The sequence below is a fragment of the Pteropus vampyrus genome, unplaced genomic scaffold (genome assembly GCF_000151845.1).
Source record: "Pteropus vampyrus isolate Shadow unplaced genomic scaffold, Pvam_2.0 Scaffold167, whole genome shotgun sequence".
Classification (NCBI taxonomy): Eukaryota; Metazoa; Chordata; class Mammalia; order Chiroptera; family Pteropodidae; genus Pteropus; species Pteropus vampyrus.
The window spans coordinates 2,726,348-2,751,586 of record NW_011888948.1 but is presented as its reverse complement, the minus strand read 5'-3'; the positions used below and the strand labels follow the sequence as shown (position 1 = coordinate 2,751,586).

The following is a 25,239-nucleotide window of genomic DNA, read 5'->3' as shown; positions in this document are numbered from 1 at the left end:
TGGAAATTATAAAAGGGAACCAGTCTGAAATGAAGAACACATTATCTCAGATGAGAAGTATATTAAATGGAATAAACAAAGGAATAAACAAAGTGAATAAAGAAAAGGATCAAATGCCCTATCTAGAGGGCACTTGGACACTCAATCAAAATGGCAAGAGATGAGATGCCAAGACTATAAAAATAATTTAAGGAGTATATGGGACACTATTAAGGGTCAAAATATCTGTCTGATAGGCATACCTGAAGGAAAACAAGATGTTGAACAGCTATTTGAAGAAATGATGGGAAACTTCCCTAACCTGGTGAAGGAAATGGACATAAAACCCCAGGAAACTCAGAGAACCCCCAAAGAAAGGGATCCAAAGAGGCCCACACCAAGACACATCATAATTAAAATGCCAAAGGTTAAATACAAAGAGAAGATCTTAAAAGCAGCAAGAGAAAAGCAGTTAGTTACCTACAAGGGAGCACCCATAAGACTGGCAGCTGATTTCTCAAAAGCAACTATGCAGGACAGAAGGGCTTGGCAAAAAATATTCGACAGGATGAAGACCCAGGATCTACAACCAAGAATACTTTATCCAGCAAAGCTATCATTTAGAGTTGAAGGACATATAAAGAGCTTCCCAGATAAAAATAAGTTAAAGGAATTGACCACCACCAAGACAGTATTACAGGAAATGTTGGAGGGACTTCTTTAAGAAGAAAGAACATGTATCAAAAACAGGAATAAAGAATGGTAACCACTATCAATAAGTACCTCAAAAGGAAAAGAATTAAGTGCTGCAACTAAAAGATAGAGTGGATGAATAGAAAGGAAAACAAGACCCCTACATGTCACCTATAAGAGACTCGCTTCAGACTAAAAGACACACACAGACTAAAAGGAAGGAGATGGAAAAAGATATTGCTCTGATGGACCTAGAAGGTATTTAAGTTAGACAGAGAAAAATAAACACTATATGATTTCACTCATATGCATAATCTAAGGAATAAAAAGAACAAACTAATCAAAAACAGACTCACAAATATAACGGACAATTTGGTGACAGACAGATGGGAGGGGGTTGGGGAGCTGGGAGAATGGGGTGAAAGGTTAAAGAAGAACAAATTAGTAGCTGATGGATGGTCACAAGCATGGCATAGGGAATGCAGTTAGCATTAATATGTTGGCTAGGTGGAGTGTCAGGGGAGGGAAGGAGCAATTGGGGGCATCATTTTATGAACTATATAGATGTCTAGCCAATGTGCTGTATACTTGAAACTAATTAAAATAACTAACTTTTTTTAAAAAAGAGAGAATTTATTGTAAAGAGACAAAGGCCATATTGGAAAGTTACTGGCCACTGAAGCTGCACTTAAAACAGAAAATTTAAAAATATTAACTTATTAAAATAACATTTATTACATTAGTATAAAAACATTTTAATCAAAATATCTATATTTTACAAAACAAAAAATTAAGCAGAAAGCGTGGCACTGTTTTCCATTTTTGCATATCTGGTTAACTGAACATAGTTGGATCTTCATTTCTGCTTCTGCATTCAATCTGTACACTTGTTAAAAAATTAGAGTAAAAAAGGCAAATAACATCTTAGTATTATGAAAACAGCTCTGACCTTATGGACCACAGTTTGAGAATACTGGTTCAGTGATTGACCTGACTTAGTTTTGTTTAATCCTCATTTCAGATTCTGCCAATTTGCCTGCAGAGTTCAACAATTACTCTTGTTTGTTTACAAATTATGAAAAGAGGCTTCCCTGGCTATCAAGTAATGGGACATTCTCTTCACCCAGGAACTAGGAGGGTTAAATGCCTTTTCCCCCTCCTGTCAAATGCCTAAGAACCTGATCATGTGTATTTTAAGAAGTCCAAAGAAGGAACGCTTTAGCTGTAAACCCCCAGCCTTGGCTCTGAACTTTGTAAGAAACTTCTAGTCATATTTCTAAGACTGACATATATCACAATACAGCAAGCATCTGAAGCAAGAGAAATGATAACTGAAGCTTATGTAACAAGGGCAGCCATTAGCCTCTCTAGATACTAAATATCACACACAAGGAAACAAATTCCGGTTTATAAATTCTTTGATAAATTCTTGTTCAAACTCAGGTTTACGTGCAAAATACACAAAATACAATTTCAAGATCTTTCTGCATATAAACTGCTTGTCTGGTTGTTCCCTCTCTAGGTCCTTTTACCTGGGTACTTAACTGAAGGTTTAGCTGTCACCATCTTTTTTCACATCAACGGTAATATGTTTTTGTGCTTTCCCATCCTGTCCCCCAGCACTGAATTCAAGTAACCAGATGCAGCTAGTTTTTCAATAATACTTCTCCCAAGAGGATGGAAGGGAGCGGGTAAAAGAAAAAAGATACACAGGTTTGAAATCAACCACTTCCAAGACCGCCTCTGGCAAATTTCAGAATCTAAAAGAAAAATGCTTTTGGAAATTACTCAAGGGATGGGAAATATACTGCTCAAGGCCAAAATCTGAAGCCAAAACAATGATATATTACACAAAGAAAGCCACTAAAGTATTGTGCCCCTGATATCCTTCAGAGATAGTGAGAGTGCATATTTTAAATAACTTCTTAACACAGCAAAAATTCTGCTGTAACATTAAACATCAATCTACATGAAAGATCAGTTTACGTAAAGTCTAATTGTTAATACTTATTTTTTAAATTAAAAAAAAAAGCTCAAATCTTTTGACAAAATTACTCTGAACAATAAAGCTACCTGCTGAAATTGAAAACTCCTTATAGCTGATGTCATGAAATCTAGGCTGATAATCAAGGCTGGCATAACTACTGTTCCTACTTATGAAAGCAGCTGGTGAAAGAAGTTTGGATCTTTGGTTAAGTTTTGGATTTCCTAAGATTTTGGAGTTTGTAAAGGATCTTAGAGATACACAATAACTCATTCTTTGAGAAACTGCAGTCCAGAGATTCTAAGGTATTGTCCAAGGACACCGGCATATTGGGTGCACAGCCTGGGCTTAAAACTCAGGTCTGTCTCTTGATTTTTTTTTTTTTTATCTACTGATCTTTTGACTCAAAAGGATATTGAAACCTGAGTGAATTGAATATCTATGAGCAAAGGAAAATATTACAGGGCAAATTCTTAAATCACTCCACTCCTCAGAGAACCCAAATGACAATACATTATAACAAACACAAAAAATAAGCACAAAGTATCACTAATGCTTCCATCATTATCTTTGTTACGCAAGTATGGAGCCTGAAAGTAGCACTAACTGATATGCTACAGACACTGATCAATCAGGACAGAGGCTGGTGGAGACAGCAGCAGCTGCCATGTAGTATGTGACTGAAAATGAGCGCGGCCTGGAGTTTATCTTTGCCAACTACTATCCTTTCTCGCCACTCAATTTTTCCTACAGTTAGTAATCAGATCCTTATCATCCTTCTTGAACCCATGCTCCTTCCAATGCATTTCCAACTAAACTACATTTGTCCTTGACAGCAGCCTGCACACTCCCACCACCCAGCCTTTGCCCTAGTCTCTCCTCTGCCAAGAAACTGTTCCCGTTCCCCAACTGCTTTTCAAGCCTATCCTTCTAGTTAAGGGTGAATGATCTACGTTCCTATGATCACCCCAAACAGAATGGATCTTTCTTTTGCTGAAATTCAAGAGACTATGGATATTTTATGCTACTGATCACAATTTGCATTAAATCAGAGCTATCTGTGATCAGATTATTTTATCTTTCCTTACAGATTTTAAATGGAAACAAATGGAGTTTTTGTTTTCTTAATATATGTCTCCCATATGCCCAGCATTTCCTCCAATATACCATGTACGAAAAATAGCCAATATTTATAAAGGAATAATCATTCCTTGTTTTTTTTTTTTATTATGTCAAGATTTTAATTGTACTAATATTATAAACACTCATGCCTCAGGGCCTTTGTAATGTCTGTTCCTCTATCTTAAACACTCTTTTCCCAGATAACAGAGTGATTCACTATCCCAACCTTCAATTTTTCTGCTCAAATGATACCTTTTCACTGAGGCCTAACATATGTCCATCCTTTTCAAAATTTGCAATCAGTCTTCTCTTCCTCACCCTCACATTCCCAATCCTCCTTACTCTATTTTTTCCCATCGCATCTATTACCTTCTCACATATAAGTTTTTATATTTCTTGTTTACTAAGTGTAAAATACATAAGGAGAGGGCTGGGGAGGAGAGTTCACTGATGTATCTCAAGCACCTAGAACACTGACTGGCACATGGCAGCTGCTCAACATATACTTATTAAAAGAACTGAATGAAGAACTAAAGTGTTATTTTAAGTAATACATTAATTTACATAGCTCTTTATTAATACACTTTTGAAATATATGAAAATAACATATAATATCCTATACAAATTATGAGGTATGAGTTTTTCAGTGATAGCTGCAGTAAAATAAGGATGACATTAATTTATGTTTTCATACAGAGAAAACATTAAAAAATTATTAAATGATTTGCTCATCAACAGTAAGCTTGGAAGTAGGAACTAGCTTTCTCAATTTGGGGGTTCTATGCTAACCACAATAGGTTTGAATGAAAATATGTACAATTTCCAGACATTCAAACAATAAAAGAAAAAGGAAGAGAACCTTATTGCGTAGCTATTACTTTTTGTAATCAATGCCAAAAAATAGAACAGCACTTGGTTTTGACTCAAAGCTAATCGATGTTTTACTTCCTAGGTCAATAAGAAAATACAATAATGTGTAGTTTTTTTTTAAAAAAAAAAAACTGAGATACAGTTAACATACAACATTATATTAGTTATAGGTATACAAAATAATGATTTGATATTCGTATATATTGTGATATATTGCTTTATAAAGTAAACTGTTTCTAGCCATGGTCTCTATGTTAAAATGTTAAATTATCTTTTTATGGATTTAAATTCACACGTTTTCAGCCTGAACATTGTTCAAACCAAAAAATATGCAGATAGCAAGGAGTAAGCAAAAAGAGAAAGCAAACATTACATATAAAATCCAGTTTACTAGCAAAAACCGGCACTCACAAGAAACAAACTGTTTTAAAAATTATGAGTTTTTAAAAAGTAAACTTGAGATGGCAAATAATTATGTAAAAATACTTAATTGCATATAAAATTATTAACCTTATCAAAAAGTAAATTAAGGTTCACCTTTTCTTGAAGAGAATTTCTGCTATAAAAATAACTTAAAAAATAATAATTACTATCTATCAAGGCTTTTTATATAAATGTAATCCTCGCAACAATTCTATGAGGCACATATTACCATTCCCAATCTACGGTGAGTAAACTGAGGCTTATGTGAAGTTAACCAACTTGTCTATCATCATCCAGCCGAAAGACGGTAGAGCTGGAGTTAAATTGCAGATCTCTCTGGAAGCAGTTCATACCTCAACCACCAGATGTCTGCCCCTGACATATATGAAGGTCAAGTGTGTTAACAATGATTTTTCCCACAAACTCTGAGTAAACTTTACCTGAAAAGGGAGGGAAGAGGAGAATAAAACAATCACTTCGCCCGTATCAGTGCTGATGGGAAATGAGGGCTCCTATAAGGAAGACTAGAGTTTAAGAATGGAAGTAAAAGGAGAAAAACCTTCTAGATGGGAACACAGAGGAAACGAGCTGTGTCTTATTCAGTCTGAAAAATGTTACTGAGGTTCCAGTTTGTGCATGGCTCTCCACGGGGTATGGGAAACAGCAATGCAGGTAATATGTTTCCTGCCTTCAAGTTGCTCAGGCTAAGGGAGGTCAAGAAAGCAAGGAAATTAGCACTTACTAAATGTCTCTCATTTACTAGACGCTTTCAGGAGCTCTACATGTTATCTTATTTAATATACAATCATATAAATAAAACATACATGTAACCTAATAATCACACATAAACACTACAGTATAAATTTGAACTAAGTGCTACGAGAACCATTAAGAAGAGCATTTTAACTCTCCCCTGGAGTAGGGCAGGCTTGTCAGAAGAGTGGGTTTGGGGTTTACGCTAACTCTTCAAGGTAGGAATTCCTCAGGGAGAAAGAAGCAGGAGGTCAGCAGGGAGTAACATTTCTTTTTAGCAAGGGGACTCCATGTACATGGGCATGGATGTGTAAACCAAACAAGTTCCATATCTGAGTAAGAGAGTTCATAATAGATGAGGCTGACAAAGTGGGCAAGAATTAAGAAATCTGAATTGTACTCTTTCGGGAGTTGCTGAGAGTCTATCAACACAGAGGAGTGGCATAATTATATCAGAATTTTGGATATCTGATGGCAGAGTGGCTGAAGGAAACTAGAGGCAGGAGACAGCAGGACCACTCTAGAACTTACTGCAACAGTCCAAGCGTAAGCAGCGAGACAGGAAGTTTTAAAGTGAGAATAAAATAGGCAAAAAGGGAGACCGGAGATAGTTCTGAGTTAAGTTAGAAGGCCAGGACACTGACTGCTATGAGATCTGAGGGAAAATGTGGATTTACTATAATTCCTATTTCTGGCTACAGCTACTGGTGATGCCACTTACTGAAAGAAGGAGAAAGGGCATATGTTGGAGAAAAGAGAATAATTTCTATTCTGAATATGCTAAATCAGGTGTCTTGGAGACACCCAGGTAAGAATGCTAATTAGGAGCCAGGAGTCTGCGTTCAGGCTCAGGAGGTCAGAATGGGTTGCAGTCTTGAGAACTGTAGATGTAAGATAATTAAGCTGCAGGAGTAGATCACCAAGAAAGAGTACGCAGCACGATAATGAGATGAGTGGACTGTGGCTTGTGGAGCCTATATTCTCGGTTTAGTGCTGGAGGAGCCTGGAGGAGTTGTAAACAAACAGGGAGGGATGCCCACTTTGGAAACAAAACCTCCTCTGGGGTATTGCCACCTCTAGTCAGTGTAGCATCCAAACTGCAGTAAAACAAAGAAACACGAACCCAGCAGCAAATCCCAGCACTGTACCTCAGGGACCAGGGCAGACCTAATGCCACTCCCCTCTCTAACATAAGCAAAGCTGGAAAAACTCTGATCCCAAGACTGTCTCAGATCAGAGTAGGCTTAGTAGCACCAGGTGATGGCGATTCAGTGACATAGGAGCTATAAAAGAATAACTGCTTTCTTCACACATTTTGGCTCTCGTGAGTTACCAAGCTTTAGAGCAAAAGGTCAGATAGCTCTTTGGGAGGTGTTTCATGGCTCTGCTGTTGTCAAGGTACTCTGGAAGGAATGCCTTCAAAGGTGATTGACATGGAAATACCATGTCAGTCTCTCTAGGCTCGAACCTTGCAATCTAAATGACACTGATGTGCAAACCATGGCCTGATGTATAGTTTGTATAAAAGATTAACTCAAAATGAAAATTAGAAAAATATTTGTGCAGCGAATATTATTCTTATATATCTAGATGGAAGTGGTTAATAAAGAATTGTAATATAAGATGGATTCCTAGTGTTAAAAAAAATGTGTAGGACCACAGATAGCTCTCTGGACACTGGCCTATAATATCCAGATTCCCAAATGAGTAGAAAGTGATACAACCCTTGATGGCTGGTAATCGTCCCTCTTCCCATTCTCTTAGTCCACTAGAGTAATGGTATCTCTTGTGATGAGAACTTTGCTACATCTTCTCCAGTGATCCATTCAGAGCATCTTCAGGAATCTGCACACTTCTGAGCCCAACCTTATCCTGAGAGTAATGAAAATTAAAATAGTAACAACTTGGATATGAAACTTTTTTGTATGAAAAATGGTACTTGACAGTCCATGTTTTGTAAATCACTGGTAAATTACTGTGATAAGGCAGCACAGATTGAAGATGGAACTTGAAATAAGTTGAATCTCCCTAAGGAGTGCCACTATGAAGACACCTCCTCCCCTTGGAACTGGCCTACTAAATCCACATGACACAGATTTTAACCAAGGCTTCCTGGGTACCATCAATGGAAGGTGCAGTTGTTGCTAATGATAATACTGTTGATAGGATCTAATATTTATGGAGCACTTGATATGTACAGACACTATTCTAAGAGCTTGACATGTATTATGTCAGATAATCTTCACAACAACTCTATAAAATGAATTATTATCCTCATTTAACAGATAAGAAAACTGAGACATCAAGAGTAAAGCAACTTGCCCAAGGTGACACAACTTGAGTGAGAGCTGTGATCTGACTCGGTCAGTCTGATTCCAGAGCCTGTGCTCTTAATCTCTCTACACTGTCAACTTGATAGACTATATTAATTAACTCACTAACTCATTTGGTAAATATTTAGAGAACACTTAGAATTCATGGACGCTGTGCTGAGAGGTATAGGGTTGTACCAAAGAGTCAGGCAAACACAGTCACTGTATTGTGAAGCTTATGCTGAATATATGCATTAATCAAATAATCACACAAATAAGTATAAAATGGCAACTATGACAACTGCTACAGAGGGCACTCAATGTGTGAACATGTGAATTGTTAGAAGATCAGGGAAGACTTCCCCAAGGAAATGAAAATGAAATTGAGATCTGAAAGATGAAGGCTTAAGCAGGCAAAGAGAGGAAAGCAGCACATTTAAGGCTCTGTGACAGAAGGAACATGGTGAGTATAAGAGACTGAAAGTGCGCACTAAGGCTGAAACGCCGAGAGGAAGGGGTTTGCACAAAAGGAGGCTGCAGGGGTTGTGGGGGAGAGGCAGAAGCAGCAGGGTCACACAGGCCACGTGAAGAATTTCAGCCTGTGTCCCTAAAAGTAGGGAAAGTCACTGGAAAGGTTTGGCAGGAGATATAAGATAAAATGTGTTTTGAAAAGATCCTTCTGGCTTCAGTATAGAAAATATAGTAGAGGAGGCAGAACAGATATGAGATGACCAGTGAGGGAGGTCAACTGAGGGTCCAAGGAGAAGATGAAGCAGGCTAATGTTGATGGCGGCAGGGGTGATGACGATGACGACAACGAAGAGGGGTAGAAGCTGAGAGGCATTTAGAAGGTAAAAATCAATCAAGTGATAGACTGGAGAGAGTAGAGTAAGCAAGTTGGAAGGGAGGTGACTCCAAAGGGCCCTGGCCCTTGCAACAGGGTGAACGGTGGTTACAGTCCCTAAAGCAGGGAACATTGAGAAAGACCAGGTGTGTAGTCTGATTTTGGACCTGGTGAATTTGAGGTTTCTTTGAGATAGTCAACAGGAAATACTAAGAAGAAAGTTGGAACCTCAGAGAAAAGGACTAGATAGAGATAAGAAGTTGAATTACTGTCATATGGGTAGTAAATGAAGCCATGACATGGGTAAGACTGTCCAGAGAGAGGCAGTGAGGGCCTAGGAGCAAACGCTGAAAACTCCAACACTGAATCAAAGTGGGTTAAGCGACATCCTATGATGCAAACAGAGACAAAACCACCAGAGAGTAGGAGGAAAACCGGGAGAGTATTGTGTTGTCGGATGCATATAAAGAGAATGTTTCAGGAAGAAACAGCAGAGCTAAATGCTTGCAAGAAGGTCAAACACGATGGGGATTGAAAAAGGTCAGATCCACATGGAAGTCTTTTATAACCACAGCCAGAGCTGTTTGGGCAGATCAATGGGACTGGAAGCCATACTGCAGTGGTCAGAGTAGACAAGGGGAAGGGAGAAAGTATAAAAAGTGACTACAGACAGCTCTTGAAAAGTCTGATCATAAGGAGAGAAGTTAGAACGTTAGGTGTGTAGGGAAGAGAGTCGTGAAGTTTAGTCTTTGTTTTTAGTAAAAAAGGAACTTGAGTGTGTTTAAAAGCCAGTGGGAAAAATCCAGGGGGAAGGGAAAGATTATTAAGGTACAAGACAAAGGGGAAGTAACTTGAAACGTAAAACACTCATCAATTCCTAGCCATTGCCTTTTGGCAGTATCAATATGTTGCTTGAGGTCGCCAAGATAAGCAGACAACCACCTTCTGAAACAGTAATACAATGTCCCTATAAGGCCATCCTTTGTGGTAGATAATGCCTTTGTGGTAGATAAGCACTGTATAAATGATTTCAATCCAACCTGTACTCTACTGATTTCCTCAAAGCCCTATTTAAAGTACAGGACAATTTGCATGCTCGTACAGATATTCATGGTACAGAATTAGTCTGAAAGTGAGATCGAGAGGACCTTCAAAATTTAAAACTGCAATGGAGGTGCCATAAAATAACCTGGGACCACACAATGCTCTTGGCATCTGAATTCACTACTACTTGACCAAGGATGCAGGTACTGAGCAATAGATGGCAAGGTCGCATATACAGTGACATAACTGAAGGAGATGGGCTTGTCCTTGAGATGTTCTAAGGTCTGTGATTCACACAAATATTAAAGGAACAATAACTCCCACAGCAGTATTTTCTAGACAAAACCACCTTCAGTGAATTATACTATATGAATAAATAGTAAGCAATTGGCATGTTGGAACTCTAGGACTCTTTCTTACTAAGCAGAAAAGGCTATACACACACACACACACACACACACACACACACACACACACGTACATTTATATATTTATATTTAAGTTCATTACAATTTATGAGCACAAGCTCAGAAGACAATAACTACGTAACAGTCTATAAAGAGAACTCACGTTAGAAAGTTCAGTGCCATAAAATGATGAAATGACTCATGAATGGTGGTCTTCCGTGGTAGATACCATGCAATAATGAATCTTATACTGGTATAAATAATAGTGAAGTTATGTAAGAGTTTAAAAGTAGGAAGCCTTGTAGATTCCAGGTCACATTTCTCTAAACACAGGACCTCCTGGAACTTTCTGAAAACTCGCCCTCCGTTGACCTCACGATTAGGATACTATTCATGTATGATATCACACAAGAAATCCTGCAAAGCAGGAAAATTCCAGAAGCAACATCAATTCTTCTATAAGAACAAAACTTAGAATGCACCATGGATGACTGACCAGTCAGCTGTAGCACTGCTGTCTTTGAGCCAATTGAGGGGAAGGATTTCAAAACACTGTCTCTCCAGCAGGAGTAGCCTGACTGTACACTCAACTTGGGTTCAGCTGAAGTGCTTTATTCATAGGTTATTTGTCATCACTGTAGAATGTGACCTCAACATTTTCGGTCAGTCCCTGTAGGCTCATTATAACCCACAGTAATAAACAACTCATCCAAGACACCTTGTTATGTTAAATGTTCAAATCCTTTTTTTTTATCCTTTTAGCAACGGCTTGATACATGGAATAACATAAGCTTCCAATTCATCAGTGAGTATCCTAGGGCAATTCCTTGCAATTGGGCTGCTCTAGTTGTGTGAAGAAATCGGCCTGGTATAATATGAAAATCTGTTCAAGCGTCAGGAAAGTCCGAGTTGCCACCACTATCTTGCCATGTGACCTATCCGATACATTATTTAATTGAGAGGAGGGTGGCATTAGGTGTAGAAGAATTAAGGTCCTTTTCAATTCTAATCTTTTCTTATTTCCAAGGGTATTTTGAATCATTCTCTTTAAATATTTTTGGCTACTGCTTCCTGAAGGCATCATATCGCACATTTACAAAATTGCTTCCTAATCAACTGTAAGAACACTGCTAGGAAAATACTGTAGATACAATATTACCAGATACACTAAGTTGAATAGTGTCCTCTCAAAATTCATATAAACCTAGAACCTCAGAACATGACCTTATTGAAACTGTCTTTGTAGATGTAATTAGTTAAAATGAGATTATAACTGGATTACAGTGAGCCCTTAATCTAATGACTGGTATCTTTATAAGAAGGTCATGTGCAGACACAGAGAAAAGAGAAAGGGGATGTAAACATGGAGGCAGGGAAGAAGCATTTGAGATCTTGCTTCCAGGCACTGTCATCAAATAAACTCTAATTAAAAAAAAAAAAAAAAAAAGACGGAGGCACAGAATCTGACCTATCTACAATCCATGGAACACCAAGGATTTCCAGCAACCTCTAGAAGCTAGGAAAAGGCAAAGAAGGATTCTGCCCTCTAGAAGGAGCATGGCCCTGTCGATACTGTGATTTTGGACTTATAACCCCCAGAACTGTGAGAGAGCAAATTCTGTTTAAACCGCCCAGTTTGTAGTTCTTTGGTACAGCAGCCATAGGAAAGTGACATAGCAGGTACTGATGCTGCAACTGGGAATGACTCATTTTGCTCTCATGGCAAAATACAAGTGCTGTTAACAAATATTACAATGCCTTGGATCTTCTGAATCTCATAAAACACTTCAAGTTGAAGATCCTGGTTCCGGGCGATTTCCTTCTAGTGGATGCTGAGTATATTTTTGTGAAAATTAATAAACAGAAACCTCATTTAAAATCAGGAGGTTAGAAGAATGAAGTCAGGAGGTTAGAAGAATGAACTCTCATGCACGCTACTTGTCACTCAATACGTACTACTGACCCCAACAGGAAGAGGCATACTTTACATCTCTGACAGGAAGTGTTACTATTTTATTACCTCAGTAGGAAGAAGAAACGATTCCTCCTTGCCCAGGAGCAGCTCAGCCATGGGAGACCGCCATAACTCAGTTGATACTTCTAACTTCTGGTGTCCTCCAATGGACTCTGTTTACTGCAGACCCTCCCCAGTCCAGAACACAATATTCCTCTCCTCTGTTTCTTTAGGCTTTGTGCCTGGTTCGCCATTAGACTGCATGTCCTGAATTGCAATTCTTTGTTGTTCACAAACCCACTTTGCTGGAAAAATTAAATCTGGTTATTTGTTCAAGGGAAACATTTTAAAAGAGGTAATTTCTCCTTTTATTTGAAAAAGTAACATCTTTTCTTACAGAAACTGCATTCCTCTCCCTTGAAGCTATGGGCCTTCTGGAAGGGAGACACTTTAAGCTTCCCTGTTACAAGAACTCTGCCTGAATGATTACTGTGATCTGTGATACAGATTCCCTATCTATGAGATTCTGCCAGGACATACGCCATTCTGAATTCCATCATGTGAAGCAATTTTACCATCTGGTAAAATAGATAAACACACAGTAATGTTCTTGTAAAGTTGTTAATTTAATTGTAAAATATGAATCTCCAAATAATAAATGGTGTAAAAAGGCATATTCCTCTTTCTGTAATCTCAAAAGTTCATCAGCTTTCAAGTCTTAGCTGAAAAAGAAGCAATGGAAGACTTATTTAACAGCATATTTTAGGGTTCCACAAACTCTCAGGAACACATCATATTTCCACTTAAGTTTCTTGGTTGCTTGCTGAGTGTTATCTCTGTTTACGAATTTCAGGAAGCAGAGTCGAACATCATATTCTTAAATGACAGCCCAAACACCTCATTTAACCACAAGATTCACTCATATTGTGTCAACTATTGAGAGCAATTTACCCTGCCAGCTAAGTGCCCAACCTAAATGTCTTCTCTCCTTCAGTCAACAGACATTTTAGAAAGCAACGATGGTGGTCCACGAATTCTGTTAGGACACAACATTGAAGGAGACGTGGTCTCTGCTGGCAGTTAACAATCGAGTGAAGAAGACCCATTAACAAATGGGGCAACATTCCAAGGGGTAGTCTAGAAGCACAGAGATATAATCGTCTGTTGGGGGAAGAGGCACCAGACAGGGACTGGAAAGCCTTTAGCAGGAATATTTCAGAGGCTCACAAGTGGCTCCAGGATAGCAGTGTGGGGTGAGAAGAAAGCCCAAGCTTCAAGGCACACAGAGTTCGTAGCTCTGCTGAGTGCTGCTTCCTGGATAAGTAAGTTGGAGAAGGCACGTGCACTCTCCAGGCCTTAGTCTCCTTATCTGGGAAGTGTAAGTACTACCACCTACATCATAGGATTACTGTGAAGCTGGATAAAGTGATCTATGTAAAGCAGAGTGCCTGGTACATAGCAGATGCCCAATAAATGTTTAATTCTCTACCTTTTTATTCCCTTGGGTAATCTATGTGAACTAACAGAAACGTGTATATATATAAGTATATATTAACCACAAGAACTACCAAACAACAACAAATCCATACATGGTCAGTATCATTTATTTTTATACAATAACTGCTATCCTAAATGTTAACCATTATATAGATCAATCTTTTATTCTCATCCCAAACTTCTCATAACACAAAAAGAAAATTAATCTTCAGAGAGCAGAGATTTTATTATTTTCAGGCCTTGTTGAAAATTTTTTCAATGACTATGCATTTATCTTGGCAAGATTTTAATAAAATTTTTAGCTCACTAATAGTTTTGATGAAGAAAATATATATTTATAAAGATGATTATACATATATCTCTATGACTATCCTACAGCCATTATTTAGTAGGGTTGGTAAAACTTAGTTTAATGGAAATTCTTTAATTTCTGTGTGATGACATTTCCTCACTAGTCAATTATTCCCTCTGAATTTTTTAGAAAGGCTTCCCAAGTAGTAATGGGGGGAGATTTTTCCTGTTGGGATCCAGTTTCTTTACATAATACTAACTACTCATCGTGAGCAAAGCTTTTCACAATCAAATTCCAACTACTTTTTATACATTATACCCCATTAGTCCTCTCCCCACACTACTGATTGCTTGCCAAACAACTCCTTCCAAACATTCCTTGCCCTTTCTTACCTCTATATTTTTTTTCCTCTATGCCATTCATTTTGCTTTAAATACCTTGCCTTCCTACCTTTAGCTAATCAAATCCTAGCCCATCTTCTACATCCAGCTCACACCCAAGCTCCACGGAGCTGACCCAGACCAGACCACTCTCTCCCACTCTGTTCTGACCTCATTGCCTTGCCAACATCATGCTCATTGGTATACTGCTACTTTTGTTGTTATTGTTGATTGGCTAGAATACGGAAGCATTACGGCAGAAAATTTCAAAGTCTTATGTCAGCATAAATAGTAGTTAGCACAATCTGATTGGCTTCTTTCAACATTAAAACAGAAGGTATTTCTGAAAACTCAAGATGAATCAAACTACTGGCATAACTTCTTCCCCTATCGAGAATAATTCCATTGTGAAAAACATTATGAACAGCAATAGAATTATACAAATAAACTATCTCAGAATTTAAGCAGGTACTTACTATAAGCAGTTATATTAAATAATAATAATGTCTATACTTTAGTCAACAACTTATTTAACAAATTATTCATTGAGTCCCTAATTTGTACAAGGAACCACACTAAGACTCACTGGGAAAGGAGATGAATAAAAGCCTGACTAAGTCCTCAACACTCAATACTTGAATAGAGGAGACAGACTTAAAAACTTTTTATAAAACAAGTTAAATAAGCAATAACATATAGCTAACCTACTGAGTACTGTGTGTAATTAATTTCAATTGGTAGTGCTCAAGAGTCACTAGTCCAGGAAAAAAAAAAAAGGGTGTGTGTCAGGGGGAGATAGCATTTAAATAACACCTTGAGAGATGACTGAGATTTTGTAGACTGAGATGGCAGAAGGGAATCTGGACTATACAATCAGAAAAAGCACATTATAGAAACTAAAACCTACTCTCACTCTACTTTAGCGTCTCTTAGTAGGTGATCTAACTTACTACTTCACGAGAAAAAAAAAAAAGGCCATTCCTCTCCTACATCTAAAACTATCTCTGTCTGTCTCTCCTATCTCAAAATTCTCCCCATTCTTTCTCAAAGCTAAATTCTCCAAATTGTTCTAGACCTTCCTGCTGCTTGCCTACTATCATATCTTATTCTGGTGCTCACCATCTCTTTCCTTCCTTTTGTGGCCAAATTTTCGAAAGAATGGTCTATATTTGTTATCTCTACTTCCTAATTCACTACTCAGTTATATAAAGTTAACTGCCTCTTAAGTCTTTTTCATTTAGTGAAATAAAATAAGGATTTCCTTTCTGCTTTCCTTCTTTCTTTGTTTTAAAATAAGTTAACCAATATTTCTTTTTAAAATTCATTTGCTATATTCAGGGAACAGAGAATGAACAGTCTCTGAATAAAATTTCTCATGTCTAGAAAGTAAACTATTTAACAGCTGAGACTCTGTATAAGTGTTTTCAGTATAGAATCTGTTACTGTAGTGATCAATGAGAATTCTGAACCTTAAACATGTTGTTCTCTCAATGTATCTCTCCCTAACTCAGAGCTCTTTACAGTTCTTTAGATAAGAATGGGTAGGGTATACAAGTCATCGTCTTAGGCAACATAAAAGAGGCACTTTTAAGGAAATTACTGCATATAAGCTGTCTTTTAGGAGACCTGGGTAAGGTAAGGTTTGGCATCCTGACACTGTACTGACATGGCAAGAGAAACATCTCAGTCCAATCCCTGATTCACATGCAGTTCTCTGGCAGTTTCATTTACTAGAGAAATAATGGCTAAGATAGTCTCTCCTCTTACATACGGTACATAGTCAGACCTCTATAACTTACTTTGTTCACCTCTCTTGCCTTCAAAGCCAAATTCATCAGCACCCACTAACCATCTACACTGATTTCAAAAATACAAAGAATCATCCGTAGGTTATATACACATAAGTCTTTTCATGGACATTGAGTGTTCTACATATTATTCCATCAACTATTGGGCAATACACAGATCTCAGCTCATCTTTTCAGATTTGCTTTGTAATGAACACTTCAGTCCACAAAGCAATCCTATTATCTCCCTTTATCTTTCAAAAATAAATTTATCCTCCATACACTCCACTTTTTAAAAATCGTTCTCCTTAAAGCAGATAAAGATCTGTATCATAAACTTCTCTCTTGTCCTAAAGAACAGAGTTTACAGAGCTACGAAACGCACTGGATATTAGAGAAATTCCATAAATATTTGTCAATAGGCTGATTTATATTTAACAATATTAAGGTCACCAAATAAATGTTTTGACTTAAGATCAAACAGAAAATTTCAGGTCTACCTTTTCAGACTCCTTGTAGGGTCAAGACCACAAATGGAGACCTACATTCCATATGTCTAAGTATTCAAAAGTTATAAATCAAGTTAAACTATTAAACAAAATATGGTCTCTTCCTCCAGTCTTGACAAGTATACCTTTAACCACCTGGAGGTAAAGGTACAAATTTCGAAATTTTTAGACTCCTCGAAGTTCCACACTACCATGCGGTGACATGAAAGAGCCAGCCCACACCCTTTTCTTCACATTCCCCAGTTCAATCAATACCTTGAGGGGCCTTGCACACATGTGTGGACATCTTACCCATCTCAAACCACTGCCCCTTAGCCGCTCTTCAGGCTAAGGCTACTGGTTTTATCGGGACCCAGAGTATGGGAGTGGGCAGAGCTTGGGGTTAAGTTGGGCACCCCTCTTAGCCCTTCAGAGCCCTCATCTGTGGGGAAGTGTGGCCAGAGTAGACTCTCTAACTCACAGGTCCAAAAGCAGGGCCTCTCCTGCCCAGAACTAAAGGTAATACAAACTGGGCAGTTTACCAAAATGGAGAATTTACCAGATCAGTTTGTTACTAGTTAATTTACTAGTTGAAAATAAATATGTAAAAAGAAGATTAAGTAGTAAAATATGAGATTCCAATCTCTAATAACTTCAGTTCCCTCAAGATATATAATTGAAGGGTCTAATATTTATTGGATCTACTTTACAGACTAAATCTAGATCCTGTCCTTTCTTTACAAATTCATACTAATTTACAGAATTCTACTCACATGCTAGAGGGAGTTAAGAGGACAAGAAGGAGCAGAAGAAAGAGAGGAAGGAGAACAATGAGTATCAAAGACAAAAATCAGACATTCAGGTCTAAAAGGAGACATTTCCCTTGTGTTTTCTCACCTGTGCAGAGAAGCATATCATGCTATGATTATAACCATCTGATCAAAGCCGCGAGTATCATGGCTTGTTCTTACTAATGCACAGATTTATGTAGTTCACTAGTTGGCCTCATAATGCCCCTATTCTAGGCACTGTGTACATTGTAAGTCAAGCTGTATCTCGTCAGCATTTAAGTTGAGACTCTCCCTACACCTCACCATAATTTGCTGCACTGTAATTTCCACTTAGCAAGAAAATTAATTTGCAAATAATTCTCATCACAATACATATATATATATATATATATATATATACTCCACAGGAAGGGAAGTATATCAACTGGAAATCTTATTTATGCGTACTTACTGAGATTGTACCATTGTCTAGACCTATGGACAGTCTTCTTGTTTCCGGGTTAAAAGACATGCATGAACATGGAGCTGAAAGAAATGAACATGTTGATGAAATTAACAAAATGATGATTCTCACGATTCAGGAGTGACTAGCTAAAAGTGTGTGGCTATTTTTTCACCATTATTTCCTGAAAAACAGTTCATTTAACTCCCACTCACCAAAAATTAAAATAGTCATTTTACAACTAACCCCTAGTTTTTCGGCTTTCCTTTTAATGAATATAATAAATAAGATATTCTCAAACTAGACAAGTTCCAAGGGGTTTGGTCTCAGCTATTATGTCAGTATCAAGTCTAAATTTGCTTGACTAGATTAACAATATTTTATGCTGTGCAATCCTTTTGTCACCAATCGCCCTTCCACTCAAACTCCATCTTTAATAGAAATAATCTATCTTTTCTGAACTAGGGAAACAAAAGATCTTATTACACCCCCTTCATTCGCACACTAGTACAGAAATCTATTTTTTGATTCAGAAGTGATTTGGGGCATGAAGATGAACAGAAGTCTTTTATTCTCAGCATTCAAGGGATATGCTGGCGGCTGCTAATTGAAAAAGACTGAGGATTTGTCTTGATGTAAAAGAGAACTTGACACTGGGCCAGCCAGGCTCTACAGGAAAGAAAACAAGTGAGTCAGTTTACTCAGTCCTGGACAGGGCCTCCCTGTTCTACAAGACCGATCTGAGCCTAAGTAAATTAAGCACACTTGGAAGCCTCCTGTGGCCAAGTACTTGTTAGTAAGAATGGGGGCCTTTTGACAATTTATCCTATACCGAAATAGTTGTTCTAAAGAGTCCAGCGCAATTTTTTAAAATGTCCCCCTATCTTCACAGTAGCCCTATAAATCACAAACTACTCATCATTATAATCAGCATCAGATATTTTTATTCCTACTTTTCACAGTTATCATTAGATGTCTTACCCAAGGTCACACAAGAAGAAAGTTGGAAAAGGTTCAGAGATATAATTCAAATACACAGTGTCCTATTTTCAAACATCTAACAGATTATCTTTAAACTATGAAAGAACCTCAAGTTCTACAACACAGCCACTTCATAAACACATCTTAGTAATATTTTTTTCATTCTCTATAAAAGGGCCCTGAATAACAACAAAAAAGATCTTCTAAACTGTATAAAGTTTTTACTTTTTTCTAATTTTCAGTCATGATATATTTAGAAAACGGAAACAGAAAAAATAATTTTCTCCCAAAACTTCTACCAGTGCAGAATATCTTCTTTTAGTTTAGCCGCAAAAATATACTAGATTCCCAAAAGAACATTGCTGGAAAAAAGCAATCAAATGATATTTAATGTACTACCCTACGAAAGCCAGTCTTACGGGCCCTTGCCCTATAAACTATGTTGGCAAAATTTCTACACAGATGCTAAGATGCCGGCCAGGTCTCATCACATGTGTATAAAATTAAAATCTAATGATTCCATGGAAAATTATGCTAGCTGAAAAAAAACACATAAAAAATACATTATGCTTAGAACTACGTAAAGTACACACACACATAAAAATATGCATGGAAAAACAAAACGTAGTTGTGTTCAAATGATAAGATTATTCCTATAACATTGTCTTTATTTATTATTTTGCTATTCCTGTTAAAATTTTTAAATATCTAATGATTTATTAAGATATAAGCATGACCATATAAAGCAAAACTTGATTGCAGCACAAAAGACTACAGGCTAGTCAAGAACAAACTTACTGCTTAGCGGCCTGCCTGATCATGTGATTTCCTCCAATGTTTATATCTAGTTCTATAACAGTTAGAAAACCCGCTGATCTTACTGATCTTTAAATGTGATTTAAAAGACATTTATATAATACTGCACAGGCTACCCTTAAATCTATATCACAATTTCTTTATTCATTATTTTCCCCCCATTTACTAAATGTGTTATTTTCTCAATGAAAATTTACAATGCTGACAATGTTCCAGGCATGTGGTACAATAACATATAAAGCATATAGCTGTTATTAAGGAATTTAGATTGTGACACCAACTCTAAGTTCTTATATAAGAACTATAAGACTTGGACCAATGTTACCTTCTTAGTTCAATCACTTTATACTGATAGTAAGAAATGCCACCAGAATTCAAAAGAAAAAGACTTTTCCTATAAAGGACCATAAACAAAAAAAATTTAACAGAAATTCTGTTGTTCTAGAACCCATATGCTTGAACACAAGATGGTTACAGACAGAGGAATGCTAGAGCTAGAGAGCAATACCTCCCAGGTGCCTCTAAAGGCGCAAACACTCCTTCAAAGAGGCATTATGGTAAAGCACCAAGCAGTGTGTGTGCGTGCATGCGCGCGCGCGCGCGCGTGTGTGTGTGTGTGTGTGTGTGTGTGTGTGTGTGTGTGTGGACAGAAAGACTTTTGGTGTGTGAGCCTTAACTGTGACACTCCCGCAAGAGTAGGCCCTGGGTTGTTACCCATAGCCCCTGCGGGGCCAACGAGGCAGGGAATGAATTGAAAAGAATATCTATGCCCCTATTTGTTACTACTGTAAATGTCTTTCCTTTTGGGGGTCAGGGGAGTAGACAGACTGACACAGAGATCTTCTAAATTGAACTCACTAGAAATTAACAAAAAAGCAGCCCCTGACAATCTGGTGATGGCCAGAGGGGAGGAGGGCTGCAGGAGAAAGGGGTGAAGGGTTAAAGAAGTACAAATTAGTAGTTGAGAGATGGTCTCAGGGATGGGGAGCGCGGCAAAGGGAATGCATTCAGCAGTAATGTAATGGCTAGGTGTAGAGCCAGAGGACAGACAGAGTAATTGGGGAAACAGTTTCATAAACTATATAAATATCTAACCAATGTACTATATACTTGAGATTAATAATAAAATAAATAAAATAATAATAATAAAAAAGCAACCTCTGAAAGACTAGCGCTATGGCCCATACAAAATGGCTCCTATCCATCCATGCAAGAAAATGTCAGAGGCAAAATTGCCCAGGTAAAAATAAGACATCGTAGAGCAATGTTAATTATGGCCAGTGGTAAAGGGAATCCTTCAGTAGGAAGGACAAGAGAGAAAATATACAAAATATGATTTAAGCACAATATTTGCAACTATGGTGCAAATACGTGATATTTCACAAATAAGATTTCAGCTTTAAATTCTGTAAAAAGAATGATTCATAAGTCAATAAAAAAATAATGGTGTCTTTGATGGCTGAAAGTTCAGGTTAGAGATGAACTGCTTGAGAGACTATTCTGTTTTCCTACCTTAAAATTGTATTCTCCAGAGGCTGAGCAAAGAGGCTGACCAGAACTATAAAATTATAATACAGCTCATCCTCTTTGAGTATCAAAACTGCATCCCTGAACTCGAGATGAAGTATATAACATGATACAAACCTGAAAGCGTATTTATTCCCCACCACCTTAAACTGTTTTCCCATGAGAAAGGAAAACTACCTGAGTAATTTTTGTGGGGTGACCTTCATTTCTCAAGGCCTCATACAGATATCATGTGTCAAAATTTATAACAAACTGTAACCTGGACAGGAAATGGGAGGGCCTGTGGGAGGAGCTCTCATATCCTGTGTGGGTAGGAAAGCCATACACTACAGGAATAAATCTATGTTTAGAGCAGAGCTCTATGGTTTTAATAGCACCTCCCCTTAACTTCTTCTTCCCCTCTGTAAAATAGGGGCTTCCTGCTGCTTCTTGCAATGTGTGTGTGTGGGTCACTATGGATGCATGTAATGGACTGCAATTCTTTCTTTCTCCTGAATAAATCCTTCTTGGTGATGGACTACCTGGCTGACTTTTGTTTACAGTCGACACATGCTACATGTAGTTTGCCCGAGACTGCTCCTACACACACCCAGTAACGAATTCAGGGCCTTGCTATGAGTCTTGTTGATATTATATTCTATTTTCTCCCTAATGTTTTCATTGAAATCTAGGGAAAAACTGACCACAATTTCACAATAAAAGAGTATAAGAACTCATTTTCCACACTATCTGATTAAGATTTGCCATCGCCCTTCTCTGTCTCAGATTGACGACAAAAGAAGTGTATTTGGAAAAATTTTAGGAAGCAAGATAATAAAAGGTAAAAATAAAATAGAAAAGAAATTTGTGCAGGATTATGGGTAATGGGAAATAATATTCTCTTTAGACCTTGATGGCCTGTCAAAATTTTATCTTTAAAAGTAAATACTTTTACAATACTGAGTGTTTTATTTTTTAAATGAAATCTTTGTAGTTTCAGGCAGGTATTCAGCTTAAAAGTTAGAAAAAAAATAAGGAGAAACTCCAGCCTGGGTGATTATATTAATGACCAGGTAATTTGAAGGGAGAAAAGCTCAAGTGATATAAATCTAGACAAAGGGAATTCAAGAGATCAACATCAACTTCAACAGCCAATAATTAAGTGGATTAGAGAGAAACTGGCCATCTGTACTTCTAATACTTTTATTCCATACATGGTCTTAAAAAATATTGCTCTTGCTTTTAAAAAAATGTAGATAAGAGGCAGCATTCTAGAAATACTTCTATTTGGGGGCAGTTTCCTAATTTCTATTATTTATACTTGTAATTCTTTCATTTTATGACTAATTTATTTTCTGTGCTTTGGTGAGGGTGAACTTTGCTCAAATAAACAGTTTCACTGAAGGGTAAGCCCTAGACTTCAATCACACTGATTGCTTTACAATGCTAAAGACATTATTTAGCAGGAGACAGTAACCTTCAGGGGATGTGCTGGTGGGAACTTTAAAACTAAATAAACAACAGTACTTCCGTGAAAAAATAAATCTTCAGTTGTTAAATCATCCTGGAGTAGGTAAATGGCAGGATCCTACACAAGAGGGCTTTGAATACAGAGCCTTCAAAGAGCATCCCACCACCGTAAGCAAAGATTTAATTTACTGACATCATTTCATTCTGCCCTGTTTGTCACTTGATAATATTTATTATGTTTAAAATATTTAACTCATGTTTTATTAGGAACACTTGTATTTAGGACTTGTATTTAGGACTTCAAGCATTAAAAAGAATTTTTCATTTAAATCAAATATTTTATGCACTCAACTAAAATTAACCATTTGTTTTCTTTTCATTTAGTCTTAGTGACATGAGCAAAATTAAATTAGCAGTAGTCACTTTTCTCCCTGACAAGTTTTAATTTACAGTAAAGTGATCTGACTATAGTAAATTTTAAATTACTGTTAGATGAAAATCAAACAAGAGTATGTTAAATAAGTGCTATAGTTACTCATATTAATTTATATATTATCTTTAGTTTGAATAATCTATGTTTTCCTTTATTTCCATTAAAAAACAAAAGCTCCTTGGACACTTCTTTTTCTTAATAAACACAAAATTAAAAGGTCAGCTTATGTTACTATTTCTGAAAATGTAAACAATTTATTGTTTTTACACATGGTTCTATAATATAACTTTATACTAAAAAGAAACCAACAAAGGAACAATATACTTCATAACTAGGAACTAAGAAGTTATTTGAAATGATATATATTAAACAACGGGATAGGCATTTCCCAATTATACACATATTCCTCCACCTGCCAAGAAATTCCCTCAATAGAATTAAAGATATTGTCTAAAAGTCACCAAGATAAATATTATCTTGTAAAAAAAAAGAACTGCCAAGTCTATTATTTTAAAATATCTTTCTATCACTAATCTATCCACATGAATTTTTCCCAAAACCCCAATAAATTCAGCAGAAGATGTTGGATAGCACACAAACCACCTTCAAGTCCTAAAGCATTGAAAGTTCTCCTTTGACCTCACCGATGGGAAAATTAATATTTGTAATTTACATGCAGAACAACTCATTTCCATCCCAGATAAAAAACTTACGAACATATTAACTATTTTACTATTATAAATCCTCAATTTCAAGTTATCTGTTACTCTAGGACTACAGTCCCAACAAACAAGGAAAGGAAACCAATCCAGCCACACCCTCACAATAGTGACTCCTTCCTAATCCCTCTGGGTTAAGATCAGCTATACAGTATCCACTGCTAAACACCAAGAACCTGAAAGAACTTTACAAATACTTATTTGATATATCTAATAACCTAAATACTTTTGCAAATTTGAGAACAAAAAAAAATAAACAGTTTATCTGTTAGGCTTCAGAACAGAGAAAATGTAAAGAACTTGATCAAAGTTGACTTAGAAAATTAGTAGCAAAAATGAAAATCAAATACTGGTTTCCCATCCAGGCACAGGTTCTAACCTATGAGGTATTTTGAAGGTATTTTTATGCACGGGGGATACTTCTAAGACCCCCAGGATCCTCAGTGGATGCCTGAAACCTCAGAGAGTACTGAACTCTGTATATTCTATGTTTTTCCTATGTATACATACCTTTTCACTTAAAGGAAGCACTTTACGGCTTCTCTTTGGCACATCTGAAATGCCAACATCACTACTCTTGCACTTTGGGTTCATTATTAAGTAAAATAAGGGTGACTTCAAAACCAGTACTGTGATACCATGACAGTTGATCTGATCAGCCAGATAGCTAGTAAGTGAATAGCAGGCGAGAAGCATATGCAGCATGGAGACTCAGGACAAAGTGATGATTCACGACCCAGGCAGGATGTGGTGGGACAATGAGAGATACTCAGGACGATGTGCAATTTAAAACTTACAAATTGTTTATTTCTGGATTTTTCCACTTGATATTTTCAGACTATGTTTGACAAAGTTGATTGAAACTACAGAAAATGAAACCACAGATCAGGGGAACTACTGTACTCCAATCTTGATGCATGTTTTGGGGCAGATTTAATGTAAACAGTAAGACTATGTTCAAACTTCATCTCTCTAGTCATCCCAAGATTATTTATTTAATATATTCACTACCTCATTTCACAAAGAATTTAAAATGGCTTAAAAAGCAGATACAATATAACCAAATGATAAAAATAAGCAAAAAATCATGACTAAGGAATGGAAAGAAGATTAGAATAAAGATCTGCTGAGAAACAACAGGTTCCATATTTCATATGCCCCTAAGAACCATGTACCAGAGGTCTTTAGGGATGTTCTTCCAAATCTTTTTCGCTTGATACAGAAAATTAGATTTGTACAGCCACTGGAGTAA

At 37.0% G+C, this 25,239-nt stretch overlaps 1 protein-coding gene across 2 annotated transcripts in view; it reads right to left on the bottom strand.

The window, feature by feature from the left end:
• Positions 1-25,239, bottom strand: part of WDFY2 (WD repeat and FYVE domain containing 2) — a 159,219-nt gene that overhangs the window by 58,309 nt on the left and 75,671 nt on the right. For both annotated transcript variants that reach the window (XM_023536685.1, XM_011370336.2), the window contains exon 3: positions 18,072-18,145. In XM_023536685.1, the coding sequence (XP_023392453.1) occupies positions 18,072-18,145 (74 nt within the window). The remainder of the gene's footprint in view (positions 1-18,071; positions 18,146-25,239) is intronic.